General features: G+C 45.0%; 2 protein-coding genes across 6 annotated transcripts in view; both read left to right on the plus strand.

The window, feature by feature from the left end:
* Positions 1 to 547: 547 nt before the first annotated feature.
* usf1 (upstream transcription factor 1) lies at positions 548 to 12,371 on the plus strand. Of its 2 annotated transcripts, XM_085478928.1 has the most exons (11): positions 548 to 875; positions 1,544 to 1,605; positions 1,716 to 1,765; positions 2,583 to 2,695; positions 2,912 to 3,025; positions 7,116 to 7,269; positions 10,768 to 10,855; positions 10,953 to 11,011; positions 11,087 to 11,181; positions 11,257 to 11,385; positions 11,728 to 12,371. In XM_085478928.1, the coding sequence occupies exons 2-11, from the start codon at positions 1,598 to 1,600 to the stop codon at positions 11,815 to 11,817; spliced, it is 900 nt and encodes a 299-aa protein (XP_085335054.1). In that variant the 5' UTR covers positions 548 to 875; positions 1,544 to 1,597; the 3' UTR covers positions 11,818 to 12,371. The 2 variants fall into 2 exon arrangements, with proteins under 2 accessions (XP_085335054.1, XP_085335055.1); XM_085478929.1 differs by lacking the exon at positions 548 to 875 and having other exon boundaries at positions 1,086 to 1,605; positions 10,768 to 10,846.
* Positions 12,372 to 12,456: 85 nt separating this feature from the next.
* Positions 12,457 to 26,959, plus strand: part of gkup (glucuronokinase with putative uridyl pyrophosphorylase) — a 21,500-nt gene continuing 6,997 nt past the window's right edge. For 2 of the 4 annotated variants that reach the window (XM_085478924.1, XM_085478925.1), the window contains exons 1-17: positions 12,458 to 12,641; positions 13,630 to 13,736; positions 13,820 to 13,864; positions 13,958 to 14,111; positions 14,201 to 14,272; positions 16,491 to 16,579; positions 17,975 to 18,131; positions 18,314 to 18,391; positions 23,130 to 23,221; positions 23,293 to 23,398; positions 23,473 to 23,552; positions 23,638 to 23,706; positions 25,650 to 25,710; positions 25,817 to 25,833; positions 25,928 to 25,985; positions 26,652 to 26,744; positions 26,827 to 26,887. In XM_085478924.1, coding sequence (XP_085335050.1) covers positions 12,585 to 12,641; positions 13,630 to 13,736; positions 13,820 to 13,864; positions 13,958 to 14,111; positions 14,201 to 14,272; positions 16,491 to 16,579; positions 17,975 to 18,131; positions 18,314 to 18,391; positions 23,130 to 23,221; positions 23,293 to 23,398; positions 23,473 to 23,552; positions 23,638 to 23,706; positions 25,650 to 25,710; positions 25,817 to 25,833; positions 25,928 to 25,985; positions 26,652 to 26,744; positions 26,827 to 26,887 — 1,396 coding nt within the window. In that variant the 5' untranslated portion in view covers positions 12,458 to 12,584. Of the gene's footprint in view, positions 12,642 to 13,629; positions 13,737 to 13,819; positions 13,865 to 13,957; positions 14,112 to 14,200; positions 14,273 to 16,490; positions 16,580 to 17,974; positions 18,132 to 18,313; positions 18,392 to 23,129; positions 23,222 to 23,292; positions 23,399 to 23,472; positions 23,553 to 23,637; positions 23,707 to 25,649; positions 25,711 to 25,816; positions 25,834 to 25,927; positions 25,986 to 26,651; positions 26,745 to 26,826; positions 26,888 to 26,959 lie in introns of all 4 variants that reach the window. The other 2 variants (XM_085478926.1, XM_085478927.1) reach the window with 2 other exon arrangements.

Below are 26,959 nucleotides of genomic sequence, written 5' to 3' on the forward strand. Positions count from 1 at the left end.
GAACACAAGGTTGATTAAAACACTCAATAAAAGAGGTGATCATCGCCTTTTCAAGTGCATAGTGTGGAAGATGTCATAAGGCCTTCAGGCAATCGGATATTTATGAGTGTTTTAAGTTGTAAGTCGGTCAGATATGACACGACAGGACAGACGGCTTTAAAGGGCTCTTTCCCCGCTGCTGCCTCCGCGTTAGTTTAGCTCAGTGGTTACTTCTCAGCATCCAAAAGCTCTTCCAGCCTTCGTCAGAGGGTTCGAACCACGGGCGCTGTCTAGCGCTTTTACCTCGCCTGGCCCGAGCACTCATATTTTTTTTCGTTTGAACACGTTCATAATGCATCACGCTTAGTATTACATCGAGTAATAACTACAAGAATAATAATAATAATAATGCATTTTTATTGCAACTAAAACGGCATTTCCGCCAGAATACTGGAGACCCATGTTGATTTCTGTCATTGTTTATTTTGAATGTTGACCCTCTGCGGATGTAGTGAAGTCATTGAAAGATAAAGGCAACACTGAAGTGACCGAGGGACACCCCACAGACGCCTCCACACGCTCTGGACATCCGAGCTGAACAGTGAACCCTCCTGGCCGCAGAGCACACACTTTCAGGTTACCTGTGTCAAGCTGGTACGCGTTAGGTCTTCCGTGAGGTCCTCTTTCGTGAATGCAGTCAAATGTACCAATTTACTCTGAATAGTGACGCAAGTATATATTTGGAAGTTGTGTAACATAGACTCATTTTTAACGGAAGTGTAGTTATTTGTATATTGTTGCTGTTACTGATCTGGAAGCAGCCGACTTGATCTCCTGTGGCGCATGCGTAAAGCTGAAACAGCTCTGTTGACAAATATCGGAGGAGGGACCACTGTGTAAGTAGATCTTTGTTCAGTCTGGAATATCTTGGCCATCATTTAGAACTAAGCGCATAATTTGGACATTAGAATGTTTTTTATAAAAACGTCGTCTTTATTAGCGAGGGCAGACACTGTTTTCACCGAGGCAGCAGGAAGAGGAGTGCTTTGTTAAACATCTGCAAAAACCGCTGGGGCCGTACGGTAATGTAACAGAAAAGACAGGATCCTCGTCGAGTCGCAACGAGACATTAGATTTCCGCCAGAACTGTCAAATTAAAAGCGCTGATTTGGCGCACACGTCGAAACTTCGCTCAGTCATAGCAGTAAAATACAAATATAAGCTAGATATAACGTGCTATAGTGTTAAAGGTAACACTGACTACAACAGACACCGACGTTGAACACTTCAGTGACTTGCCTTGTTTGCTGCCACCAGTGTTGATGCTTTAACTTTGAAGGCGACATCTGCTCGTTTCCTGCGCACAGACCGTGACGTTCGCACGGTTTCTGCTCCTTCGGCATTAACTGCTAGCTACCGCCAACGTTTTTCTAATGTCGTTTTAGCTGCAATCTCCCGCTTTAAGCGTGTGTTCGCTCAAACGACACCATATCGACACACGATATTTTATAGTCGTGAGCAAAGTTTGTCCCACGTCTTTGTCAAACTCATGAACTTGTTTCAGTCTGGCTGTGGGAGCGAGTGAAGGCGGTCTCCTCGTCCAAGAGCTTCCCGAGCAATGAAGAGGTGAGTGGGGCGTTTAAATGCGCCATTGTTGCAGTTACGACAAAGTCAAGGACTTGTATTTAACAGGGGAATGAGCTAATTTATGTATACTCTGTTTCCAACGTGCGAAGTCAGCAGAAAAGCCCTGAACAAGACGGCACTGTTACCGTCAACGAGGAAGGTAAAGAAAAAAAGCTGTGTGTGTGTGTGTGTGTGTGTGTGTCACTGCCTTTAAAGTTTCCTATTAACACTGTACTAACGGACTGCCGTGGTACTTCTATGTACTTTAAACAGTCCGATGCAGACTCGGCCGGTTCTGCCTGAGAGTACAGTTGAGTTGATGGGACTTGGAGTCTCCTTTGTCCTGCTGCTGACAAAGATACAGTCAGTATCTCCCAACTGAAAGCAGACCGAGCTTTCATTTTGACAGTTATGATGAGTTACACAGCTATGTGGCCAGCTGGCTAGATATCTCGTCCTCACCAGCAGTTATTAAGTGAAACTGCTTCATTATTCATTAAGAGCCGATCAAACAGGCAGGCACACACGTATTTTCACTGCTGGCACATGGCTATGGATACAAGGAGCTTTTAGGTTGGAGGAGGTGAAGGAAGTGAGTTTCCTTTTTTACACACAGATTTGTGGAGAAGCTTAATATTTAGCTAGCTGGTTAACCTGAATTCCATGTGATTGTAGCTGTGTAGTTTATCTTAAATAAGGGTGATTCCAGGATACACTGAAAGACAAAGAGGGATGACATTAATAATGGATTAATAAAGGAGTGACTTCAGCTGACCTGGAGCGACATGATTGTGTTGTTACTATAACATTTCCTTTAAGTCTTTGCAGTTTTGTAATCTTCCAGAGCATATCTGGTTGTGTGGGACAGCCAAATCATAAGTAACACAGTTTCAGTCTTTTTAAACTGCTGCTGTGTCCTCAGACTTATTTCTGATGGTTCTAGGGCTGTCTTACATTTTATACGTTTGCTTCTTCAGGGTCCGTAGCTACCGCTGAGGATCCAGCAGCTATTGCTACTATTCAGTCTGCTGCCACCTTTACTGACCAACCCATCAAATATCTGTTCAAGACAGAAGGAGCGGGTGGACAGGTAGGACAGAGTGCTGAGAGGAAGGACTTTCTTTCATTCTGTCACTGTTTGCCTGTTTGTTTTCTGACACTTCTAATTTGAATGTAGTTCACCTAAGCACAAATGCACAGGTTCCAGCTTAGAAGTTCAGGTAGATTGGAGTGTTCTCCTGAGGTTTACCTGTCATCTCAGAGGTAATGAGACATCAAGCACTCAGTGTAATGTGTTGTGTTGCAGGTGACCTACAGAGTGATCCAGGTGGCAGATGGCCAGTTGGAGGGTCAGACAGACGGAGCTGCAGCGGTCAGCCTGGTCGCCGGTTTCCCCGCGACCACTCAGACTGTCACACAGGTGCCAACAATAACTGACAGCTAACTGTAATCTTAGGAGGTTGGAAGAAAAAGGTGTCGTAAACCATTGCCTCTGTTCAAGGATGGTCCTTCACACTGCACATGGATGGCTTCTTACAGTTCTCTTTCAAACCATCTGTCTTCTCTGTCCAAAATGTGAACGCTGGCATCCTCAACAGAGTGACCTTTGACCTTTAGATGCAGATGTACAGCTGAGTCTCGTCCGGTCGAGGTGGCTCTTCTGTGTTGTGCCATGTGTTTTTGGAGTGGGTGTTTATGATGAGTTACACAGCCATGTGGCCAGCTGGCTCGATATCTAGCCAGTGTAGAGTACTGAGCATTAGAGCAGGGCGATATGACCAAAAATATTTATCACGATATACATTTGAAAATTTGCGATAACGATATAATTGACACTAGACAAAATACTTTACAACTCCTCAACTTTATTAGTGCAAAAAAAACATCAATGTATTTTCACTTAAACAAGCAGCTGTTTTTTATGTGCATTAAAGTTATATAAAAATGTAACAGTGCAAATTCCTCGCTGACAGTTTAACCAAAAGGCATTTCAGTGGAAACTGGCCGACATATCCTCAGCATAACCATGTATAACATCCACAAAACTTAAAAAGAGGTTAAACACACACAGTACGGTAATATTATGTTGAAGCACAGTACGTATCACTCCGCGAGGCTCCGCCTACGATAGCCGCAATGCTCCGACAATCCATCAAGCGGTGCGGCTTCGTAGCTTAGCAAAGTCGTACTGAAACATTTGACAGATTTTCGAGCGCCGTGCACATAAAATCGTTTCGAGGTCAGTAAACACAACCAGAGTTCAAACATAAGGCACACGGGATTATAAGGGGCTCTGTCGACTTTCAGAGAAATCAAAGGATTGATTTTAAGTGCCCCGTATTTTCCAAAAAAAACACGGTAATAACGACGGCCCGCTAGCATGCTCCACCAAAAATAGTGCTTTGTTGTGTATCTGACGGACGAAGCTAAACACCTCACCCCTGGCGTCGTTGCCCACCTCTCAAGGTTAAATACACGTAGACATTGAGGGCCAGCAGGAGGGACTATGCGCTTACCTGCTGCTCTCTGGCAGGTAGCTCCATGCCCTCCTGGGTTTTAAATGCACCTTAGAACACACATGCATCAACACTACAATGAGCGGGTGGAGGGAGGTTTGGAGTCTTCTCTCACCCCCATTCTCTGCGACCTGCTGGAGCGGGGGGGCCAGGAGGAGGAGTTGGCCCTCCGACTGGGGTCTGGAATGTGGGGTCTCCCTGCTGCTGCGGAGTTGGGGCGGTCTGCTTCTCTCCACCCCAGGGAAAAGGGTCACACCACCTGGGTCTGGGTGCAGTTCCCCCCTCCAGGGGCAAGGGTACCTAGACCCGGTTCGTAGAGTACGCTTGGGGAGTGTGATCGTGTGTATAGCGTCTCTTTATGTCTGTCTCCACGTTGGTTGAGTGTGGAGTGAGTGCATATGAGAGCATGAGGGTGGGAATGGATGTTTGTATCTGTGTGTGCCTGTATTTCTGTGTCTATATGTCAGGTTGGGTGTCAGGCGCCACCTCTCTGGGGACATCTCAGGCCCTCCAAGGTTTGGAGGCCTATCTCCCCCTACCACCACTTCCCCTGCCGGTGGCGGACTCCCTCAGACATCGGTGTGTTGGTGGTTCTTTGTGTCCGGGGATGGGCGTCCAGGTACCCACCGGCTCACTCCTTGGTGGCCGCTTATCGGGGCCTGGAGCCTGGGGCTCGCTCGGGCCACTTCGGAGGTGGGGTGCCCCCGGCCTCTCGGCCTGGGGCTCGGTCACTCAGGCACGGCTGGCTGCCGGCGGAGCTCACGGGCGCGTCACTGCAACTCCCCCTGGCTTCTGCTCCGCGGCTGCTGAGTGACCCCTCATCTGGGACTCTCCTCAGCTCTTTCTGGGACAGTGGCGCAGCTGCCCCTCTGTTGGTCTTCCTTGGTCTCTTGTGTTCTGGGGGCCTCTGGATGTCTGGAGTTTTGATCTCCTCCATACCTGCTTCATGCCCTGGAGGACGGGGCTGTGGCCCCTCCACACCCTCTAGCAGATCATTACATGAAGGAACCTTTTAAAAACAAGCGCGTCCATGCTCACAGGTGTACACACGGGTGATCACACCCACAAACTACACCCTTTTTGGCTCCTACCTCAAAGCACGCTGTGCGCTGTCGATCTTACGTGCTGCACAATAAGGTTTAATATTTAGTATTTACTGTCATATTCCCATAGATCATTGTGATGTTGTTCATTGTATTGCTCTCGTTTTCTTCTGCTTGTTTTCTTTTTTCTTTCTTAACAGGTGATCCAGGTGATTGATAGATGGATTTTTTTTTTTGTGCCTCTTCCCCGCTGTTTTTCTTTCCCTCTTCCTTTCTCCCTTTTCTTTTCCTCATTCAAGTCTGTCCCGTATTCAGTAAGTGAAAATAAAATAAACAATAAAAGGTGAATCAAATGGACCATTATGGCAAGGCTGGGATGGTCAATTTGGTAAAGTAAATCCGTTGGGCATCTTTCTTTGCCTTTAGACAACAATTCTGATGCAAAAGAGCCAAACGGGACAGGCAAAAAAAAAAAAAAAACACACTGACAGCCAACTGAATAAGAATACCGTTCTAGTAGAGCTGGGCGATATAAGATTTCTTCATGTCACGATATGTTTTTTTCATTTCAGGCGATAACGATATCTATCACGATATCAGCCAAATAACTATATTTGTAAGATTTAAATGTGCCGTTGCTCACAAGTAAAATGTGAAATAATCAGCAGCTTGTTTTTATTTAAATATTTATTTCCCATAATAAGTTCAACAGGGTAGATGTACTTAAGGAACATGAGACTTTTTCAGATAAATAAAGGCAAATATTGCAAACTACACAAAAGGCAGCCGCTAAAGCGTTTAAGTTTCAAAATAGAACAAACGAAACAGACTAAACTGTCAATTCCACTTAGAAACAAAATATTAATTCTAAAAATAAATCTTAGTTTGTTTTACAGAAGAACAGACAAAACTGACTAACTTTTGTCAATATCAAATAAACTGAGAACTAAAAGGAAATTCTCAATCTCTCCTTGTTGTATAGCTGAGCTTTTCAAACAGTTGTAACAGGTACTTTAGTCTGACAAAAGCCGAATGACGAATCAGTGCTTCCAGTCAGAGACTGAGCTGCACCGCTTTATTGTATTTCCAGACTTGCTTTCGGCACAATTACAGTGCAGCTACTCTGTTTTTTGTCAGACTTGAAATAGCAGAAATACCTTCACACTACAGAACTTCTATGGCTCTTCCGTTCGACAATCTCTCCGGCGTTGGAACCATCATCTGTTTTCTCTTCGGTAACCTTCGGTCACACTCTCGGTTGATGTTTCTCTAGTCGACGCACTCATTTCTTCCATTACCCGGGCGGCACGGCGGCTGGCTGCTTCCCATATATATATATATATAACATTCTGTAACTGTAACTTCTGTCGGTGCTGTGCTTTTTGGAAACCGAATTTCCCAGAGGAACCCACCCGAGGGATTAATAAGGTTCTATCTTATCTTATCTTATCTTATCTTATGAGCGTCCCAACCCCTTGAACCACGATCGCCCCGTCGCTTTAAAGGAAACCGTTTGGTTCACTTCCATCTACAGTTTTATTCTGGAGTGTCACTGGGTAGCTCTGCATAATTCAATTCAAAATAATACTAATAACACCCGCCCTGTGGAGGGTCATCCTCTGTCTGAGACCAGCTGCTCGAGCACCCTTACTTCCCTCTCTGATTGGCTGGCCTTTGTATTCAGAGGGTTTGAGCAGGAGGTGGGCGGAGCTTCTGTGCTCAGAGCTGCTGCTGTGGGTCTGAGATAACTGTATCAGGGTTCATTGCTCAGTGACGTAAAAAAACTGAATCATTTAGAGCGTCCTAAAAAGCTAAACTGCTGGCTCACAAAAGATGTGTGCTTTGATGAAGTTTCACAGGAGCCTTTATGGCTGTGCCACTGTGTATGTGAGTCACTGAAGTCTGTGGGATTGGATATTTTTCAGTCATATTTACTGTCTTTACTGTTCAGGCCGTCTTCTCACAGTCAGAGGCATTGGAGGGAGATTGCAGCGCTGAGACACAGTACACTTACTACCCTGCCACCATCGCAGATGCCACCACTGGTACCATGGTAACCACCGTGCAGGCGTCTGACACGCTTCTGGGCCAGACCACGCCCACAGGTAATCACTGCGTATCCATCAGGCCTGGATGTTTGTGTACTCTTCAAAAATACGCTGTCACTGCTCTTAGTAAGTTCGTGTAAGACATCCATGAGTCAGAAGTAGGGATGGGTATCGTTTAGGTTTTATCCGATACCGGTGCCAAATCGGTACTTTTGAAACAAACTCAAACGGTGCTCAAACCGGTGCTTAAAGAATGGAGAACACAAAATTGGTCCAAAAACCTCTCATGTTCAGCTGGTTTTTGTAAAAAGATAACAATGTTAGCCTTTTCTGCAGCTATGGGGCATATATGGTATCACTCTTGGCTGGAAGCAGTGCTTAAACAATGGAAAAAACACAAACTTTGTCCAAAACCTCTCATGTTTAACTGTTTTCCACTTTTTCTTTGGTCATTTTAGCCTTTTTGGCCAGGGTGAAGGTTCATGTAGTTCACCTTACATGCATTAATGTAATAACGTGGTTAGCCTACTCAACGTAAATTACACACGAACAACATTAAGCTACTCACGCAGAGAAGAACGGCTGCTGCTGCATCATCATCCTCATCATTTCTGCTACACTGGCAGGGCTAGGGGCCAGGACTCTGCTCTTCGTGTTTTTGGGGGATGTTGCATAACAGGCAACCCACCCGCAGTAGATGTGCTCGGTGTGAGGTCTCGCAGCAAGCTATCAAATACGGCGCATTTCTGGGCTTTAAAAAAAAACGCTATGCGTCGCCAGGTGTCTCATCGGATTTGAGGTGTTACCTCCTTTGACAGTATCACAGTATCAGCTTAAAGTAGGGCTGCTCAATTAATCGAATTTTAATCACGATTACGATCTGGGCTTTCAACGATCTTTAAAAATGACTGAGCCGATTATTAGCCCCTCCCTCATTTATCCGCGACACCTTAAAGGCCGGTCCGTGAAAATATTGTCGGGCATAAACCGTCCGTGGCGCAAAAAAGGTTGGAGACCGCTGATTAAGAGGACCCGAGGGAAGCTCGGAAAGCTAAGCAGAAGTTATTTGGAGAGGAGAGTGACTGCTGTTGGTTGAAAAGAGAGGTAAAAAAACTTCAGTGGTGTTGCACACTATTTTATATTATTTTTTAAAGTCATTGTTAACCCTTTAAAGCCGGTCAGAGCAGCACGCTCCGTTCTGTGTAACTTGTCCTCGGTCACGGTTTCCTTCCACATAAAGCTTTGCAAAAACTGCATAAAAAGCTCTTGCAGGAACAAAAACATAATATTCCAGAAACACGCTTTGCCGATCCAATCAGCTGTTCGTAACACTTCCCACAGTGAAACAGACGTCAGCGCGAACTGTCGCATGTCCGCCATTTCCTTTGCCGAAACCGGAAGTGACGTCATTTTCGCGGAAATGTAGTTTTTTTACTTGTAGGCCTTAAAAGCCTATACTGGTCATGTTTGACTTTTCTGAATAGTTGCTGGGATGCTTAGAACTCGAATTGCACTGCTGGAAATAGTTTATTTTGATGCACCTGCTGTTTTCTTTGCAAATTTGCATCATAGGATTGTTTTTTTGTTTTTCCTGCAGTATATAAAAATTGGTGTATCTCCAAAATAAAACTATGAAGACACTCAAAATAAATTTCCTGTTGTTGTAAACTATTTTTTGCAACTTTTTTGTATTTAAAGTTTTGAGGGATAAACCTCTTAAATTTCTCCAAGTAATATATGTAAAAAAAACAAACAAAAACGATTTTAAATTTTTTTTGTAGTTTATTGCACTTTTTTGCAATTAATGTAGTTACTATGGACTTAATGCATACATATTATTAATAAAATATGGGCTATAACAGTTGTATAGCAACTTGAAATGCTCCCATAAATGGCACTACAACATGTAAAAAAATAATATAAGCTCTGGCGGACTTGGTTCTATGGTAGGTCTTAAAGGGTTAAATAAATATCATCAAATAATCGAGATCTCAATTTCAGTGAAAATAATCGTGATTATCATTTTTGCCATAATCGAGCAGCCCTAGCTTAAAGCACTTGTTGCTGCTGAGTTTGCATATTTTGCTGTGAAGTACAGCCAGACTTTGACCGCTTCGCCTTGGACATTTTTAATCTGTAGCTCTGCTCTAAAAGAACGTACGTACCTGGCCCCGCCTACTATCCTCGGAAACGTAAAATGATTGGCTAGAAGTGTATCACAGCTCAGGAAAAAAAAGCACCGAAATAAAGCACCGAAATGTGCGCTGCTTTTCGGTCTGGTTACTACCGACACCGGTACCCATCCCTAGTCAGAAGGCTGAAGAGGTCACATTCTTCGTCTTATCCATTATAAAGTGTTTCTCATGTGCAATTACAAAGTAGAAAAATCCAAATCCTCACCTTATTTAAATCTACTGGCCACATTCTCACCATTTTTAGCACGTTTGATTTTCAGACCTCTCAGTCCCATCATGACCACTGGTTCATTTTACTCATGATTACATCATTGTTTTAGTGTGATTTTATTCATGTACTACCCCCAGTGGTAGGCGGTTGACTGGTCTGCGTACAGTGCTGTGGAACATGAATTTGTCCCCTTACCAATTTTAGTTGTTGCATCTTTGTCACACGGAAATGTTTCTGATCATTAAACTAATTTTTATATTGGGCAAAGATAACCAAAGTTTAAAAAAAATTTTTTTTAAAGATGATTTAATTGTTTATTGGAAAAAACGATATCCAGACCATTCCCCCCTCTCTGAAAAAGTAACTGTCATCACGAATCAACCACAGTCAGACCTGCTCAGTCCAACTATCGAACAGAGCAGCACATGGTGCCACAATCTAAAGAAACAGCTGAGAAACAAAGTCACTGACGTCTGTCAGTCAGGAAGGAGTTATGAAGACGTTTCTAATGATTTGGGAAATCCTTAGAAATGTCTTTATAACTCCTTCCTGTGCACACTGAGAGCCATCATCCATGGATGGAGAAAGCTATGCTTCCCAGGAGATGCTGGCTCTTCAGATCAACCCAAGAGTGACTCATCCAGGAGCTCACAAAAGACCCAGAAATCCACCTGAACAACTGCAGGCCTCACTTGTCTCAGTTAAGGTCAAAGTTCATGATTGAACAATAAAAAACAGTGCTGAGCAAAAAGGTCTGGATAGACTTTTCTCTTCATAAATGACATTATCCTTTAGAAACTGCTTTTTGTATTTACTCTGGTTATTTTTGTCTAATATACAAAAATAGAATAAATCATGAAGAGGCGAGAACTTTTTCAGAGTGCTGCATATGCAGAGCGAGGCAGTGAGAGACACTGCGGACTTCTTTCATTTCCTGCTGAGCAGTACCAGTCCACTGGTCTTCACTCATAACTTCATTAACTTCCCCAAAGTTGAACAATCAGCATTTTGACATCCAGCACACACGTGAAACTTCCAGGGAGCAAAGATAACAAGACGCAGCAGTCTGCAGCAGTCACATCGTTTTCTGTTTGAAAAGCATGAATCTGGTTACACCGGTCCTCTGAATCTGGCTTTATTGATTTACAGGACAGCTTTATGTGATGATGTCACCACAGGAGGTTTTGACGGGGTCCAATCAAAGGACGATTGCACCTCGAACTCAGCCGTACATTGCGTAATTCCATCTCACGTCTCCAGAATTAGAGCACTTGATATTTAACTTCCCAGTTAGCTGAAGCAGCTCAGTATCTTTGTTGTTACGTGTTTTCTAGGAAGCAGGACGCTCCACGGGCCTCCAGAGATGAGAAACGGCGAGCCCAGCACAACGAAGGTGAGCGCAGACATGCAGCGGTAGCTTGATCTGGCTGTTGTGACAGTGTAAATAAGCGAAATGTTTCACCGACAGTTGAGCGGAGGCGCCGGGACAAGATCAACAACTGGATCGTGCAGCTGTCAAAGGCCATTCCAGACTGTAACGTCGACTACACCAAGACGGGACAGGTGAGCGTTCAGGTACACGGTGGCTTCCAGCCCATTTGAGTAGAAGCTGAAGCTTTATCGTAACTCCTGTTTCAGAGTAAAGGGGGGATCTTGTCCAAAGCCTGCGAGTACATAAAGGAGCTGCGACAGAGCAACCTGAAGCTTGGGGAGGACGTTGGCGTTCTGGATCGTCTAAGAGTTGACAACCAGCTACTGAGACAGGAGGTGTGTCTGCTTCAAGACTAAAGCTGCCCAGCGCCCCAGTAACTTGTAGCTGCTTTGTAACATTCACCTGAAGTTTGAACCAGGACTGCTTCCATTCCAACTGTATATAATACTTCATTTGATCAATGTCCACATGTCCCACAGAATGGCAGGCTGCACTTTCTGAAAGGCTTTAAGACGACGTGAATACATCTAATTACTGCTCCATTTTCTCATGATTTATTAGTTTCCACTCTAACCCCTATCAAAATACAGTCGTCATAAAGTCATGGTGTTTTATTCCAGATGCAAGGGTAAGCCGTTTATTCATGCCTGCTGCATTTCTGCTGTGTACTTGCTCAGGTGGAAGACTGGAAGTCCAAGAATCAGATCCTGAGGAACCTCTTGCGACAGCACGGCATTGTGGGATCGTCCAGCACAGAGCCTCAGTGAGAACCCTGCAGTGATCAAACACGTGGGCCAAAGGAGTACTTGAAATGCTTTGGAGATACTTCATTTGTGATCAGTGTGCATGAAACAGGGGAAAGAAGTGAATATTGTCATTAATATTCAAATCCAACTTCTTTGCTAAATGACATCTTTAAATGTTGTTTTCCGAGCTTTTTACAGCATTCTTTTATCTACAGTACAATCATCATATTGATTTAGCGAAGCCCTCATTTAACGCCTCCCTGCACAAACATTATGATTGTTCATTATCGTTAGCCTCCAGTACAGTAAGCTCACTTTTCTTTCCTTTCTGTGTCCGTGTATCACACACACTCATTCATATGTTCACATTGTTTATCACTTTGATCAGTCGATGCTATGAGTTTGTCATCCAAGAGTCTGACTCTTTGCTTTGTATTTTTAATGTGTCATGAAGCCTCACTGGGGACATTTATTACATTGCAACAATGTAACTAACTAAATAAATTGGAGGGGGGGGCATTGCATAGTAGGTAGGTTATGTATGTCTTTATAATAAAAACAAATATTATGCTACATGTCACGAGCCGCTCTCAGCTGTGATTAATAAAGCTTATGAACTGGTTAAAAGACTTTAGAAAAGCCATTTCCTTTCTAAAGCTTTTATTTTGAAGGCCCCGCTCGGAAGTGGGCGTCTTTGTGGAAGCTAAGGTTTAAGCACATAGCGCAGACATTCCCTACACACACCCTCAGTGTTTAAAGGTTCCAGAGGAGCCCCGGGACCGGCTACGATGATCTGTATCCTGCTGGTAGCCGGGCACGGCACCGTGTTAGAGGCCCAGATTAAGGTGAGTCGGTTCAACGTTGCAGCAGCAACAGTGCAAAGTTCACGTTAGTTGTGAAGCCGCCGAACTGCCCGAAACAAGCTGACACTTTGGCGCCGCTTGAACTCTGGCTAGTGTTCGTACGTCCCTTAGCATGTTTACGAAATATTAACCATGTAATGGGAAATCCGGCTGACAAACCAGCGCATGTTTTGTGTCTGCAGCCCCCCCTACAGGCCGTTGCGACGATAACATGGCAGGGTTTTTCTAAAGCGGCGGTGCGCGATAAAGTACTGATGGGACATTCAGTGTTTAAATATCGTCTTTACTATGAGAGACGCTAACAGAGATGGCTTATTTCACTAGTTTGGCCACTGCGTGTGTGCTGTCCACTACACGCCTGTAACTGGTAAGACTTTTCTGTCATAAGGTACAAACTTTTCTGCTCTTTTTTTCAGTGAAGTGTCATTTACATGAAAAATGTATTTTCAAGAGAGATTTTGCAAAGACTGCAGCAGAAATGGCAACAATACGAACACGACAGTTCATTATGGGATCAAAAAAACGCTGGAGTGGTTTAATGCAGGTACAACAGTGCTGCTGTCGGTTTACCAATGCAAGCAACAAAGCAGGACGTGAGCTGCGTCCAGTCCTTGTTTGGTCCTCAGGTATACAAGTCCACGTGATTCTTTTGAGCAGAGGGGGGCTCGCAGAAAATCTCTGTATTTCATGTGAAATAAATGAAAGGTGTAAAAACGTTCAGGTAGTGTGCAGCGCTGTTAGTGTAATCCAAGTTTTAGCTGCTTTCACAAAACCTGTGATGATAGAATTTGTTGAATTGGTTCAGTATCCACGTAAGCCACAGAGATGTTACCACAGCATAGCCCATGTTGTTGATGTGTTGCTACAAAGGTGATAATTAGGCCTATTGACTTAGCCATGTTTCATGCCGAATGGGGAGGCTGTTAGCAGGTTGTGGTTTTTGTGTAGTAAATCTTCCTTTTGCTGCCAGAATGATGAAACAGGCCTGTACAGCCACCTGAGCGGGGTACCTAAGGCCTTGCTTCCTGGAATTGGAGGAAAGAAGATCCTTGACTTTTGGTGGGAAACTGTCAACATGTGCGTGAGCGTGATCCACACGTGATCCGGAGAGCTTTCATGTTCCTCTGCATCTCACTGACGGTGTCTGTCTGTGTCTTCAGGCGCCAGCTGTTCACAGAGGTCTATCTGGTTACCAATGCTGATAAGTGAGTGGCAGTGATTGCACGGATTGGCTGGTGTTTGGAAACTTTGCCATAGTTTTGCTTTTCCTTCCACTCCTGTTCTCTGAACCCGACCAGGTACAAGCACTACGAGCGCTGGGCCACAGCTACCGACTTCCCTGTGGAAAATATCATAAATGACGGCAGTACTACGCTGGAGGATCGCCTCGGGGCCGTGGCTGACCTGGAGTTGGTCGTACGCAGCCGGAAGCTGCAGGACGACATTATGGTGGTATGATCGCTCTGTCCGTGCCTAATGGACTAAATAACACTGAACAATCCCGAAGCCTGCTATTCAGCGTTTCTTCTCTGTGTGAGCAGATTGCTGGAGACATGCTGTGTGCAGACCAAAACTTTGACATTGCTCAAGTTATTCGCTTCTTCAGGTCAAAGGTGAGATTTTCATAGTACAGGTAGATGCCATTTATCTTGTATGAACTGACACCAAGCCTTGTGTTTTCATGACAGACTGCATATAAAAGACCATCACAGTGATGGTACCTGTTGGTCGAGTGTGTGGTTATCATCTAACTGTAGCAGATGTTAAAGTTTTAACATTTAATGTAGTCTTTTGAGTGGACAGTGTGAACTTCTGTGAGGTATATGTTACGCCCCTAGTCTAGGCGTGTAGAGACGTACATAAGGTTGGAGGAGAGAGAGACAAATCCCCGCCCTGGTTCCCAAGCCAGACATCCAAAACCAGTTGTGAGTAAAAAAGGTGATTTGTATTACAGGTAATGAAGCATAGCTCCAGGGTGAACCCAGGCCAAAGTAATAAACAAAACCAACTAAGTCCCACCAGAGAAAACTAACTAAACCCTAAGAAAGAAACAGAACAAACAAATGACAATACTAACCCTCGCTCCCTAACCCGGAAAACAGGAGAAAACTGTTTCAAAGAAAAGGCGGCTCCCCCCTTCTGCTTCAGAGTGCCTAAGCACTAAGTTAACACACCAAGAGCGGCTCTCACAGATCACGCTCACACACATGCACAGTAACAGTTTAGGCTGGGAAACCAGGTCAGGACCGCGTCGGCTGTCAAGCTACTCGCTCGCCCCACTCTCTCTCTCTCTCGGGAGCTGTCAGAGCGGCTTTTTGAACGTGGTCACCTGTTCCATGGTCCAATCAGCTGCTCACTACTCTTCATTAGGGGAGGGACCTGTAAAGAGTCTTAAACACAGTAAAGAGACACAGAACAAACAGCCCACACAGTGTTCTTATGGCCACAGCCGTAACAGTATAGCAGTGGTGTGGTAGGAGATACTACTGTGGATCAGTATGGCCGACATAGTTTGACTGACATCAGCTGATATGATGGGTGATATTTATCTTGTGCCAAATGTGCAAAGTTGAAGTGATGAAGCACCTGTCAGCTGAAACAAAGGTGAGCACATTAAACCATATACATATTAAATCATATTGCTATTTCAGTGCACGCTAGAAGAAACATGGGAAATATGTTTGCTTGTGTTTTTTAAAATCATTTCAGTGATATGGCTGCTGTCTTGTACAGCGCAGCTGTTACTTTCAACTATTTAAAGAGAAACAGCCTTCAATCATGTTATGAATGTTGCTGTTTGTCCACCAGGGGGCAGTCTGCCACTTCCCTGTTGGCAACAAGTAGCCTATTATTTTTAAACTTCATTATCAAATTATCTTCATAAGGACTCATAAATAACTCTAATGATATCTCTTTATGTTTTATGTGTTTTTAAAAAGATCACATTTAAAATAGTCACCTTTTTTAAATCACCAAATATTGGTATTGGTCATAAAATCGTCTATCAGTCCGATCACCGTGTTTGTTTAATGGTTTGTAACACTGACAGCACTCTGTGACTTTTGTTTTCATACAAATCAAACATTTGTCACAATGAGGTCATTTTTAAAAAAAGCAAAGAATGAATTCAGCACGGTAGCGTGGAGGTTAGTGCTGTCGCCTTACAGCAGGGGTGTCGAACTCCAGGCCTCACGGGCCGGTGTCCTCGATCCAACACAGCTCATTTAAATGTGTTGAAGTTCTCCAGAGGCCTGGTAATGAACCAGTCATTTGATTCAGGTGTGTTGACCCATGGTGATATCTAACACCTGTTGGACCCCGGCCCTCGAGGCCTGGAGTTCCCCACCCCTGCCTCACAGCAACAAGGTCCTGGGTTTGAATCCACTGTATGGGCGGGGCCTTTCTGTTTGGAGCTTGCATGTTTTCCTGTGTCTGTGGGTTCTCCCCGGGTACTCTGGCATCCTCCCACAGTCCAAAGACATGCAGTTAGTGCGGTTAACTGGTGATTGTGAATTTCCCATAAGTGTGAATGGTCATCTGTGTTAGCCCTGCGACAGACTGGTGATCTGTCCAGGGTGTATCCTGCCTCTCGCCTCTGTGGTAGCTGGGATAGGCTTCCCCTGTGACTCTGATAAAGATAAGTGGAAGAGATTGGATGGATGGGATGAATTCCACAGAAGGTTACACAGTCGTAAGTTGGTTATTGGCTATGATATGGGCTTAAGAGTTAACAGTTCGTAGCTTTTGTGCAGCAGTTTTGCTAATAAGCCCTTTTTGTGGATTAAGGGTGAATTATGTGTGCTAGCTCACCATGTTGTGTCTCCACTGCAGCCTGGTGAGCTGATCATATACTACGAGCTGGAAGAAGGAGAGAAGAGCAGCTCCAGAGGCATCGTAGAGGTCTGCCATGATTCCCACAGGTGAGGTCGGTGCTGGCAACATTCCTTAGAAATGCTGGTCCATGGTGACATGATAGCATCACACAGCAGAGTTGTTGTCGTTTGATCACAGTTAACTCCGTGTCCTGCTCAAAAAGCCAGTTTGAGATGATTTGAGCTTTGTTGTGTTATACTGTTGGAAGCAGCGATCAGACATAAATACACTGTGGTCATAAAGGGACATGATCGGAAACAGCACTATACATGATGTAGCCGCTACTGAAAATATCCCCCACACCCTAACAGCAGCACCACCTGCTTGAACTGACTGGACAACACAGGATGGATTCAAGCTTTCATTAAATTACACCAAACTGTGAGCCAACATCCAAATGTTGTGACACGCCTCAAGACCTGGGGTCCGTTCTTCGTGCCTCGCTTACTACATCCAAGATCAAATCATCGCGCTAACTGTGAGCTCGCTATTCCGGTTCTCCGAACACATCTGTTGTTGACGATTAGTACAGCTGGATGAAGTAATGTGAGATCACTGGGTGGCTTAACAGGGGCTACGCATCGATAGCAGAAACATTGATCTGCAACCCTTTGATTGGTCGGCGAAAATGTCGAAGGAGAGCGCTCGGTATTTTTCGGCAGCAGAGCAAGAACTCTTGAGTGAGGGATTTCAGGAGTTTCAGAGTTTAATTAAAACGCAAGGCAACACTGCAAAGGCTGCAAAAGCAAGGAGAGAGGGCTGGCAGGAAGTTGCTGACAAATTAAACTCGTAAGTGATTTAATAATAACAATAATAATGGAGTGGATTTATATAGCGCTTTTCAAGGCACCCAAAGCGCTTTACAATGCCACTATTCATTCACTCTCACATTCACACACTGGTGGAGGCAGCTACGGTTGTAGCCACAGCTGCCCTGGGGCCGACTGACAGAAGCTGCCATATCGCACCATCGGCCCCTCTGGCCAACACCAGTAGGCGGTAGGTGAAGCGTCTTGCCCAAGGACACAACGACCAGACTGTCCGAGCCTTCCGGTTACAGGACGAACTGCCAACTCCTTGAGCCACGATCAACCAATTTGAAATTTAACAAAACAAACAAAACATTTATGGAAATATTTGTGGCTGTTTGTTGTTTGTTTTGTTCTACTTGAACACTGAAGTGGCCCTTACATGAGAGGAGGGTTCGGGTTAGCTCATCTAAGTGTGAGACCTGCTGTAGCCATCGGCTTTAAATTTTGACCTGTTGTCCATTCACAGCGGCTCTTCTGTGGTTCACTTACTGTTGCTTTCCCATCAGTTCAAAGGAAAATGCAGACTTACGATTGGCTGTGAAATATTTGTGTTAATTATGTTATTAATTATGTTGTGTTAATATTTGCAGCTGAGAGTGAATGCTTTATATGCTGCACTTTCTGAATCAGGGTAACTCGCTTCTTGGAAAAGCCACAGGAAGGGCAGACGGCGTCCCAGCTAGCCAGCGTGGTGTTCTACTGCATCCAGAGGGACACGCTGTCCTACATGTCGGACTTCCTGAGCCAGCAGCCTCAGACCGTGGGCAGGGCTTTTGGACAGTTCTGGGTTCGTAAAGCTAAAGCAGCTCACGTGCTTCTTTCCATGCAGGCAGCAATGTGCAGGAACAGTTTTGAACTCAACTGCCTTTTATTCTTGTTGCATTGTTGTATCTAAACCCATCAAATCCATCCAACTTTATAACAAGCTAAAAAAAGTGAAGACTTACTTTAATGGCTGTTTCTCCTCAGGAGTGGCTCATCAATGAGAAGCAGCGCCACGTGTTTGGTATGAAGCTTCCTACTGGCTTCCAGCTGATCGGACAAGTGGTTTGTATTCTTACCTCAGCTCGACACTTCCCTCTGCATCAATGCAAACAAGCTGGAGACGAGTGCTCGATTTATTTTATACTCGAGTTTGTCAGCAAATGAGGCCGTACCACGGAGAATCCTGGCTTCTGCATTAAGGCTGTTTGCAGTGAACAATCAAGATGAGTAAATACATTTAAGCTGCAATGTTGTGGCCAGAGGAACAAACAGTAACTCAGTCTCAGAGTCAGTTATCCTGCAGGTTCAAATGAATAAAGTTCAAATTTGGGCTGTTTTGAAATCAGTTTGGCAGTTTTTCAAACATGTAGATTTTATAGGTCATCAGAGAACATTACACACAATCAGACATAATGAACTTCACCTGCACAGTCAGCCGTGTTGAATCTTGGTCAGATAGCACTGAGTGTAGACTGAGGAGTGGGTGAGGTAGGTGAAGCTGAAGCCATCAGAAGCAGGTGATAGTAAGTGCCTGATGTGGAAGAACATGTTCAAACCAAGAGGCACAAGTTGCCTGCCTGCAGTCAATGTATCACCGTGAGTAAAGCGTCTATAACCCTAACCCGAGTTACTGGTTCTGTTAGCTCTATGAGGATGTAACATCCTGGACAGGGAGGAACGCTGGTTTGAGCGCCGAGTCAAGGAGGCCATTTACATGAAAAAGGGAAAGACCATCTCTGAATGGAGGAGGGGCCTAAGGGTACATCTGTCACCATCTTACATGCTGTGATTGCAGCCATTCCCCAACTCTCTGTGAATGGGACTGATGGCCATTGATCAGTGGTTGTTGATCAATGGTCATGAGAATTTGTATAATTATGATGAAGGAACTGACCTCCCAGCCCTTTGTTCCTCAGTGGGCTGGTTTCAGTCACTATGTAAATGTCCTGTTTATAAGATTGAAACCTGCAGTCAGCTGAGACTGAAGACATCACCTGGATGAGACACAAAACGTTTCTCCCACTGAAAACATCCATCCATCATCCATCCATCTTCATCCGCTTTATCCGAGGCCGGGTCGCGGGGGCAGCAGCCTAAGCAAAGAGGCCCAGACCTCCCTCTCCCCAGCCACCTCCTCCAGCTTATCCGGGGGAACACCAAGGCGTTCCCAGGCCAGCCGAGAGATATAATCTCTCCAGCGTGTCCTGGGTCTGCCCCGGGGCCTCCTCCCGGTGGGACATGCCTGGAACACCTCACCCAGGAGGCGCCCAGGGGGCATCCTTGTCAGATGCCCGAACCACCTCAGCTGGCTCCTTTCGATGTGGAGCAGCAGCTCTACTCTGAGCCCCTCCTGGATGGCTGAACTTCTCACCCTATCTCTAAGGGAGAGGCCAGCCACCCTTCGGAGGAAGCTCATTTCTGCCGCTTGTATCCGCGATCTCGTTCTTTCGGTCACTACCCACAGCTCGTGGCCATAGGTGAGGGTAGGGACGTAGATCGACCGGTAAATTGAGAGCTTCGCTTTTACACTCAGCTCCCTCTTCACCACGACGGACCGGTGCAGCGTCTGCATTACTGCAGCTGCAGCCCCAATCCGTCTGTCGATCTCCGGCTCCCTTCTCCCATCACTCGCGAACAAGACCCCGAGATACTTGAACTCCTCCACTTGGGGCAGGAACTCATCCCCGACCCGAAGTGGGCACGCCACCCTCTCCGTGAATTCGCTACCGCTACCAGGTGTGTTGACCCAGGGTGAGATCTAACACCTGCAGGACACCGGCTCTCGAGGCCTGGAGTTCCTGCCATAACCCCACCTCTGCTAAACTCTACACTTGGCACAGTGCAGTACTAGTACTGTGCCCCTGGCAACCGTCAAACCCAGACTTGTCTATTGATGTTTAGTAGTGAGGAAATTTCACAGCTGGATTTGTTACACAGGTGATATCCTGTCATGGTACCACACTGGACTTCAGTGAGCTCCTATGAGCGACCCATTCTTTCACAAATGTACAGACCCTTTCCAAAAAATTAGAATATCATGGAAAAGTTTATTTATTTCCATAATTCCATTCAAAACATTAAATTTTCATAGATTATAGATTCAGGGCCCACAAACGATTTCAAGTACTTAGTAGTTTATTTGTACATAATTTGGGCTTCCAGCTCATGAAATCCATGAAAACATGATTTCGAAAAATTAGAAACTATAAAGACATGAGCCCAAATTTTACAGGGCATGAATGTTTTAAACTGAGTTTTACACATAACTCATCTACTAACTCAGACCTTCCCAAAGTGTGGGGCCCGCCAGAGCCATTGCAGGGGGGGCGCGGCATGAAAAGGGGGAAAAAACAAAATGCTTGGACACTGCTAGCAAGGGCTCCCACACAAACGCAAAGCAGGAGATGAAGCATCGCTGAATATGTTTCCAAACCAATTTCCTTCCAAGCCAAAGACTAGAAAATATGGTGAAGCACATCTTCCCTTTGGCTTCACCTGCACAGGTGCTGAGGTAGGTCTCCCTGCAGGTTTTCCCTGTCGGGAGCAGCACTGGGCTGTTTAAACCACGGACAAACAGGATCCCACAGCTGTTTATGTTTTTAAACCCATTTTGCACAGAGAGACATTTTTTGAAAAATGTATTGACAGCAATGTTGAATATTACAGTATTACACAGGAAAAAACAACTACATGTAAAACAATCACACCGTGACGCCTCTGCCTTTGTAAATAGAGGGACAGTAACTGCGTGTTTATGTAAGCGTGTAAACCTGCAGATAGAGACAAAATACTCTTAATCTGACTATCTGTCATTCTGCAATTCATCTCATGTAAACAATAACGTGGCGCACAGCTGACGTGAAAAAGGCACATACCTTTGACGTTGCGTGACGAACTCTATTCCTCGTCCACACGTAAACACAAAAAAGGAGTTTAAAAAAATCTGTTTTTGGTGATTCGAAACGCCGTTTACGTGGACGAAACGGCTGCGTGTTCAAAATCACCCGTGTAGGTGCGGACGCAGCGTAAAAGAGTTGGTAGTTTATTTTCTTACTACCTGCAGATTACTTGTATTTGCTTAATTGTTTACTAAATGTTTGAGGTGTGAAATAAACCGCAATGGCGCAAAATATGGGCGTGTGTGGTTGGAGGATGTTTGCGAGAGGGGGCGAATATTTTTCTTGTCAAACAAAGGGGGGCCCAGCAAAAAAAGTTTGGAACCACTGTACTAACTCAAAGCACCTGCACAGGTTTTCCCAGGTGTCATTAATTTGCTTCACTTTGATCCAGTTGTCTCAGTTAGGTTCAATATGGGGAAGACTGCACACTTGACAACTGGCCAGAGGAGCATCAATGGTACCCGCCATAGGATGGGTAAGCCACAAAAGTTTATAGCTAAGGAGGCTGGCTGTTTAGAGTGCTGTGTCCAAGCATATCAATGGAAAGTCTAGTGGAAGGGCAAAATGTGGCAGGAGAAGATGCACCAGCATTCAGCGGATTATCAGACAGAAGATTCAAGAATCTGGTAGAGACCCAGAAAGAGTGGAATGAGGCAGGAATCAAAGCTTCAAAACCACTTCTGAGCCTGAGCGACTCAACTGGGCCAAGGAGAAGATGGACTGGACTGTTGGCCAGTGGTCAAAGGTCCTCTTTTCTGATGAAAGTAAAGTGTGCCTTTCATTCAGGAATCAAGGTCCAAGTGTTTGGAGGAAGATGGGTGAGGAACAGAACCCAAGTTGTTTGAGGTTCAGTGTCAAATAACCACAGTCAGTCATGATTTGGGCTGCAATGTCCGGTGCAGGTGTTGGTAAACTCTGCCTTCTTAAATCCAAGGTTACCGCAACAGTCTACCAGAGTGTTTTAGATGACTTTATGATTCCTTCTGCTGAGGATCTGTATGGAGATGCAGATTTCATCTTCCAGCAGGACATGGCCCCTGCCCATACCGCCAGAAGCACCAAAACCTGGTTTGATTGCCATGCCATCACAGTGCTTGACTGGCCAGCCAACTCACCAGACCTAAACCCCATTGAGAATCTATGGGGTATGAAGAGGAAAAGACCCAGACCCCAAAACAAAGAGCTGACAGCAAGTACCAAGGAAATCTGGGCCTCCATAACTACCAGGCAATGCCACAGGCTGATTGCATCAATGCCACATCGAGGCAGTGGTTAAGGCGAAGGGATTCCCAACCAAGTATTGAAGATTGACATATCATTTTGAAAATACCACATTTTGATTAATTTGATGTGATCCTAATTTTTTTTTTCCTGCAAAAAATGAGAAGTGAATGGTGAGGTCTTCACAGTATTCATTTTTTTTTGAAATCATGTTTTCATGGATTTCATGAGCTGGAAGCCCAAATTATGTACAAATAAACAACTAAGTACTTGAAATCGTCTATGAGAGTTTAACGTTGTGAATGGAATTATGGAAATTCCATTCAGAATATCATTTTCCATGATATTCTAATTTTTTGGAAAGGGTCTGTATGTAGAAGCAGCCTGCTTGCCTTGGTGTGTGATTTTATGCAGCTGTGCCCATGACAGTGATTGGAACACCTGGTTTGGACGGGCGAGTCAATATAGTGTACTCTCGAGTACCTGAAGCTAGAACTGCGCAGGATGGATCCTCTTTAAGGGAACCATTATTGTCTGGGGTAAAAAGAGTAAAACAAAATTGCATTTAGATTTTACATTAATGTAAAATCTATCTTAAGTACATTTCTGCGTACAGTTACTTTACTTCCTTTTTCTGGTTAAATTTCAGTCTAACACCACTTTCTCTCACAACATCTCAGGGACTGTCAGACTACACCAAGTGGCTCACCCACTACTCCACCAAGCAGCAAGGCAGCCCTGCTAAACCTATTACATGCCGGTCATACGCCAGGTAAGAAAGCATGGACACGCAACTGCCACACTTTGGTATAAAATACTTCCCAAATCTCTGACGACTCCCAGGGTGGGACTAATGGGGAATCCCTCAGATGGCTTCAATGGAAAAACAATCGCCATGACCATCGCTAACTTCTGGGCTGAGGTTACTCTGCTGGAGACCCAGACTTTGGTAATACAAATGACCACATATTCTTATAAACTAAAACATCTCCACTCTGTTCTAAAGTATTGTGACCTTTGTAGGTTTTAGTCCCTCATCCACTCAACGACCCCACAGAGTTTGGCAGCCTGCAAGATCTGTTCTGTATCAGCAGGAAGGAAGGGTGTGTATGCAGCCAGCTGACTGAGCCCAAAGGCAGGATGGAGGCGTCATAGTGAGGAAGTCTTTGTCTTTATTACTGATTGCAGGTACCTGGGGGGTCTTCGACTGCTACAGGCGACATGTAAGAAGTTTTACCAGTTCTGCTCCAAACAAGGGTGAGGGTACCTGCTGCTATCCGTCTGTGTAGATCACAGGTGTCAAACTCCAGGCCTCGAGGGTCAGCGTTATGTAGGTTTTAGATGTGTCTTGATCCAACACATCTGATTTAAATGGCTAAATGACCTCCTCAACCTGTCCTGAAGTTCTCCAGAGGCCTGGTAACGAGGTAATGTGATTCAGGTGTGTTGACCCAGGGTGAGATCTAAAACCTGCAGGACACCGGCCCTCGAGGCCTGGAGTTGGACACCCCTGGTGTAGATGATCTCTAATGTACTCTGTGCGTGTCTGCTGATTCATAAGAGCTAAAACACTTCATAACAAAGCCTTGTCTCTTATTGAAAGCAGGTGAAGAATTACCTGCTTTGACATAAGAGCTTGTAGAGAAAATGTAATGAAAAAGTAATTAATAACAAGCTGCTAATGTCAGATCTCACATGCTTACACAGTGGAGACTAGTGGACAGTTGTAACACTTACAAGGTACATCTGAAGGCAATACTCAGATCTGATGCTCAAGGGGACCATACTTTCCTTCAAGACAATGTTAGGATGTATTTATATCTCTGTGTGACTGAAAAGCCAGTGTTGCTCGTGTAACTTCTAGAAAGGTTAATGACGAGAACTCGCAGCTGTTGAGCTGAACCGCAGTTAGCACCAAGGTGTCAACAACGAAACCTGGGATGTGACGTGGACGAGATTTACAACAAAAGTCTCCACAGCCTATGTCAGCATGGGGACAGGAAGGTTGACTTGGACAAAGCAACCAATCTCAGTCAAAGCTGTGTCACGGCGTGCTAGCCAACCACCCTCTGAATGTAGACCGATTAGTTATACTTCTTTGCTATGTGGATTTATTGGATTTTCATCATTTGTTTAGTGCCGTTGATCATGTTAGCCATGTAGTATTGTCTCTGATATGACTGAGCTTGTGTAACAGGCTGTAGATTGTATGGTTAGCCTGTTAGCTGTAACTGAGCAAATGTGTCAAATCATTCGTCTAAATATTTGAATGTTTTCAGTCTGTGCAGACTGTCTGTCCTTAAACGTTTGTGAACGAGTTCACTGAATGTGCGTGTGGTGCTATAACACGGGCCGTCAGTTTGTGACGGCATTTTGCTACATCAGACCGTCGGCACTTGTGTTGGCAGACATGCTGGTATTAGCTAACCGTCCATTCATGAACTGATTGAGTTTGATCATAAAATGCAAGCTACTCCTGGAGTCCAAGAATCCATCCATCCATTCGCTTCCGCTGATCCTTTTCAGGGTCGCGGGGGGCGCTGGAGCCCATCCCAGCTGTCATAGGGCGAGAGGCGGGGTACACCCTGGACAGGTCACCAGTCTGTCGCAGGGCCAACACACAGGGACAGACAACCATTCACACTCACATTCACTCGCACATTCACACCTAGTGGCAATTTGGATTTTCCAATTAACCTATCCCCACAAGCTGCATGTCTTTGGACGGTGGGAGGAAGCCGGAGTACCCGGAGAGAACCCACGCAAACACGGGGAGAACATGCAAACTCCACACAGAAAGACCCCGGCCTGATGGTGGAATTGAACTCAGGACCTTCTTGCTGTGCGGCAACAGTGCTAACCACCGTGCCACCGTGTTGCCTGAGTCCAAGAATAAACATGGAAATACAAAGTCCAGTTTTATTAAAGTACAAATACTCACTTACTTTCAGTAATACAGACACAACTGTAAACGACTGCATGAGTTCACTGTTGAATTGTCTGAGAGTGCTATGGTTGTAGACAGGGCCGCGCAGAGACATTAGAAGGGGTGGGTACTCAAGCCCCGCCCCCCACATGTGCCTGGTTGTAGATATGTGGAAAGGTTCAAATGCCACCAGAACCCTGTTAGCTGTTTACAGGTTTGGATCACACAGGCTGGTTTTCAAAGCTCATCCAATGCTCTGCATTCTTCTCTGCAGGATTGCTTTGACAAAGCAGAACTTCACCCTGAAGTACGACACCAACATTCCCCGACAAGTAGTAAGGATCCCTTCAGATACTTCAGAGTGTAACACGTAAACGGTTGTGGCCTGTTTGCATCTAATTCAGTCTAATGATGATGTCGTATATTTGTGTTTGTGTGAAGGGCCTTGCTGGAAGCAGGTGAGTATTTTTGCTTTGTTTTGAAATGGCGTACCATAACTCAGAGGTCATTTTGTGCACTTTGTAATGTTCTACTTGTTTATGATTCTCACAGTGCCATCGTCTCAGCTACTCTGAAGTGTCTCATGAAGTTCTACAACATCACAGATAATGTGAGGACATGTGACCAGTCTACCTACACACATATCTGCTTCCCTGGGTGAATGGGTTAAATGCAGAGGAACTATTTCCCTATGGGGACTAACACGCACACTTTACTTTATCTGAAATACAGGGTGGCCATTTATATGGGTACACTGTAATAACATGGGGATGGTTGGTGGTATTAAAGTCCTGTTTGTGGCACATTAGTATATGTGAGGGGGGAAACTCCTCAAGATGGGCGGTGACCATGGTGGCCATTTAGAAGTCGGCCATCTTGGATGCAACTTTTGTTTTTTCAATAGGAAGAGGGCCATGTGACACATCAAACTTGGTAATGTCACAAGAAAAACAACGGTGTGCTTGGTTTCAACGTAACTTTATTCTTTCATGAGTTATTTACAAGTTTCTGACCACTTATAAAATGTGTTCAATGTGCTGCCCATTGTGTTGGATTGTCAATGCAACCCTCTTCTCCCACTCTGCACACACTGATAGCAACACCGCAGGAGAAATGCCAGCACAGGCACACATGGAATTCAATGGAAAGGTGGCGTGTGGACAAAGAAAGGCATATTTGAGTTCCTGAGTGCAGATCTGGGTCTTCTTCTCTAAAACTGTACTGCACTGAATGTCGTCCTGAGTCACGTTTGTTTTGGTTTTTATTAATGCTGCAGGATCTTCCCAAACCAATCAGAGCCAACTTCATCCTCGATGTGGAGACGGATGAGCTGTCCATTACTGCTGGGCTGCAGGACCGAGTGGTACAGGTCAGTCTCATGACCCACGGTGCGTGGACCTGCCTGTCAGTGTTAACTGTGAAGTGACAGACGGTACTGTTGTGTCTTGCAGGTGTATGAAGGCTTAGTGTACATGGATTTTAGCAAGGAGCTCATGGAAGAGCACGGCTTCGGTACTGACCTCCCTGTCAGCGCGCCATGAACGTTATATCCTGTAAAATAAAAGTTGTTACATCGTGTGTGTG

This window comes from Copadichromis virginalis, linkage group LG14, assembly GCF_057382275.1.
Source record: "Copadichromis virginalis isolate Kocher_CV1m ecotype Utaka linkage group LG14, C_Virginalis_male_GT1.1, whole genome shotgun sequence".
NCBI classification, from domain to species: domain Eukaryota; kingdom Metazoa; phylum Chordata; class Actinopteri; order Cichliformes; family Cichlidae; genus Copadichromis; species Copadichromis virginalis.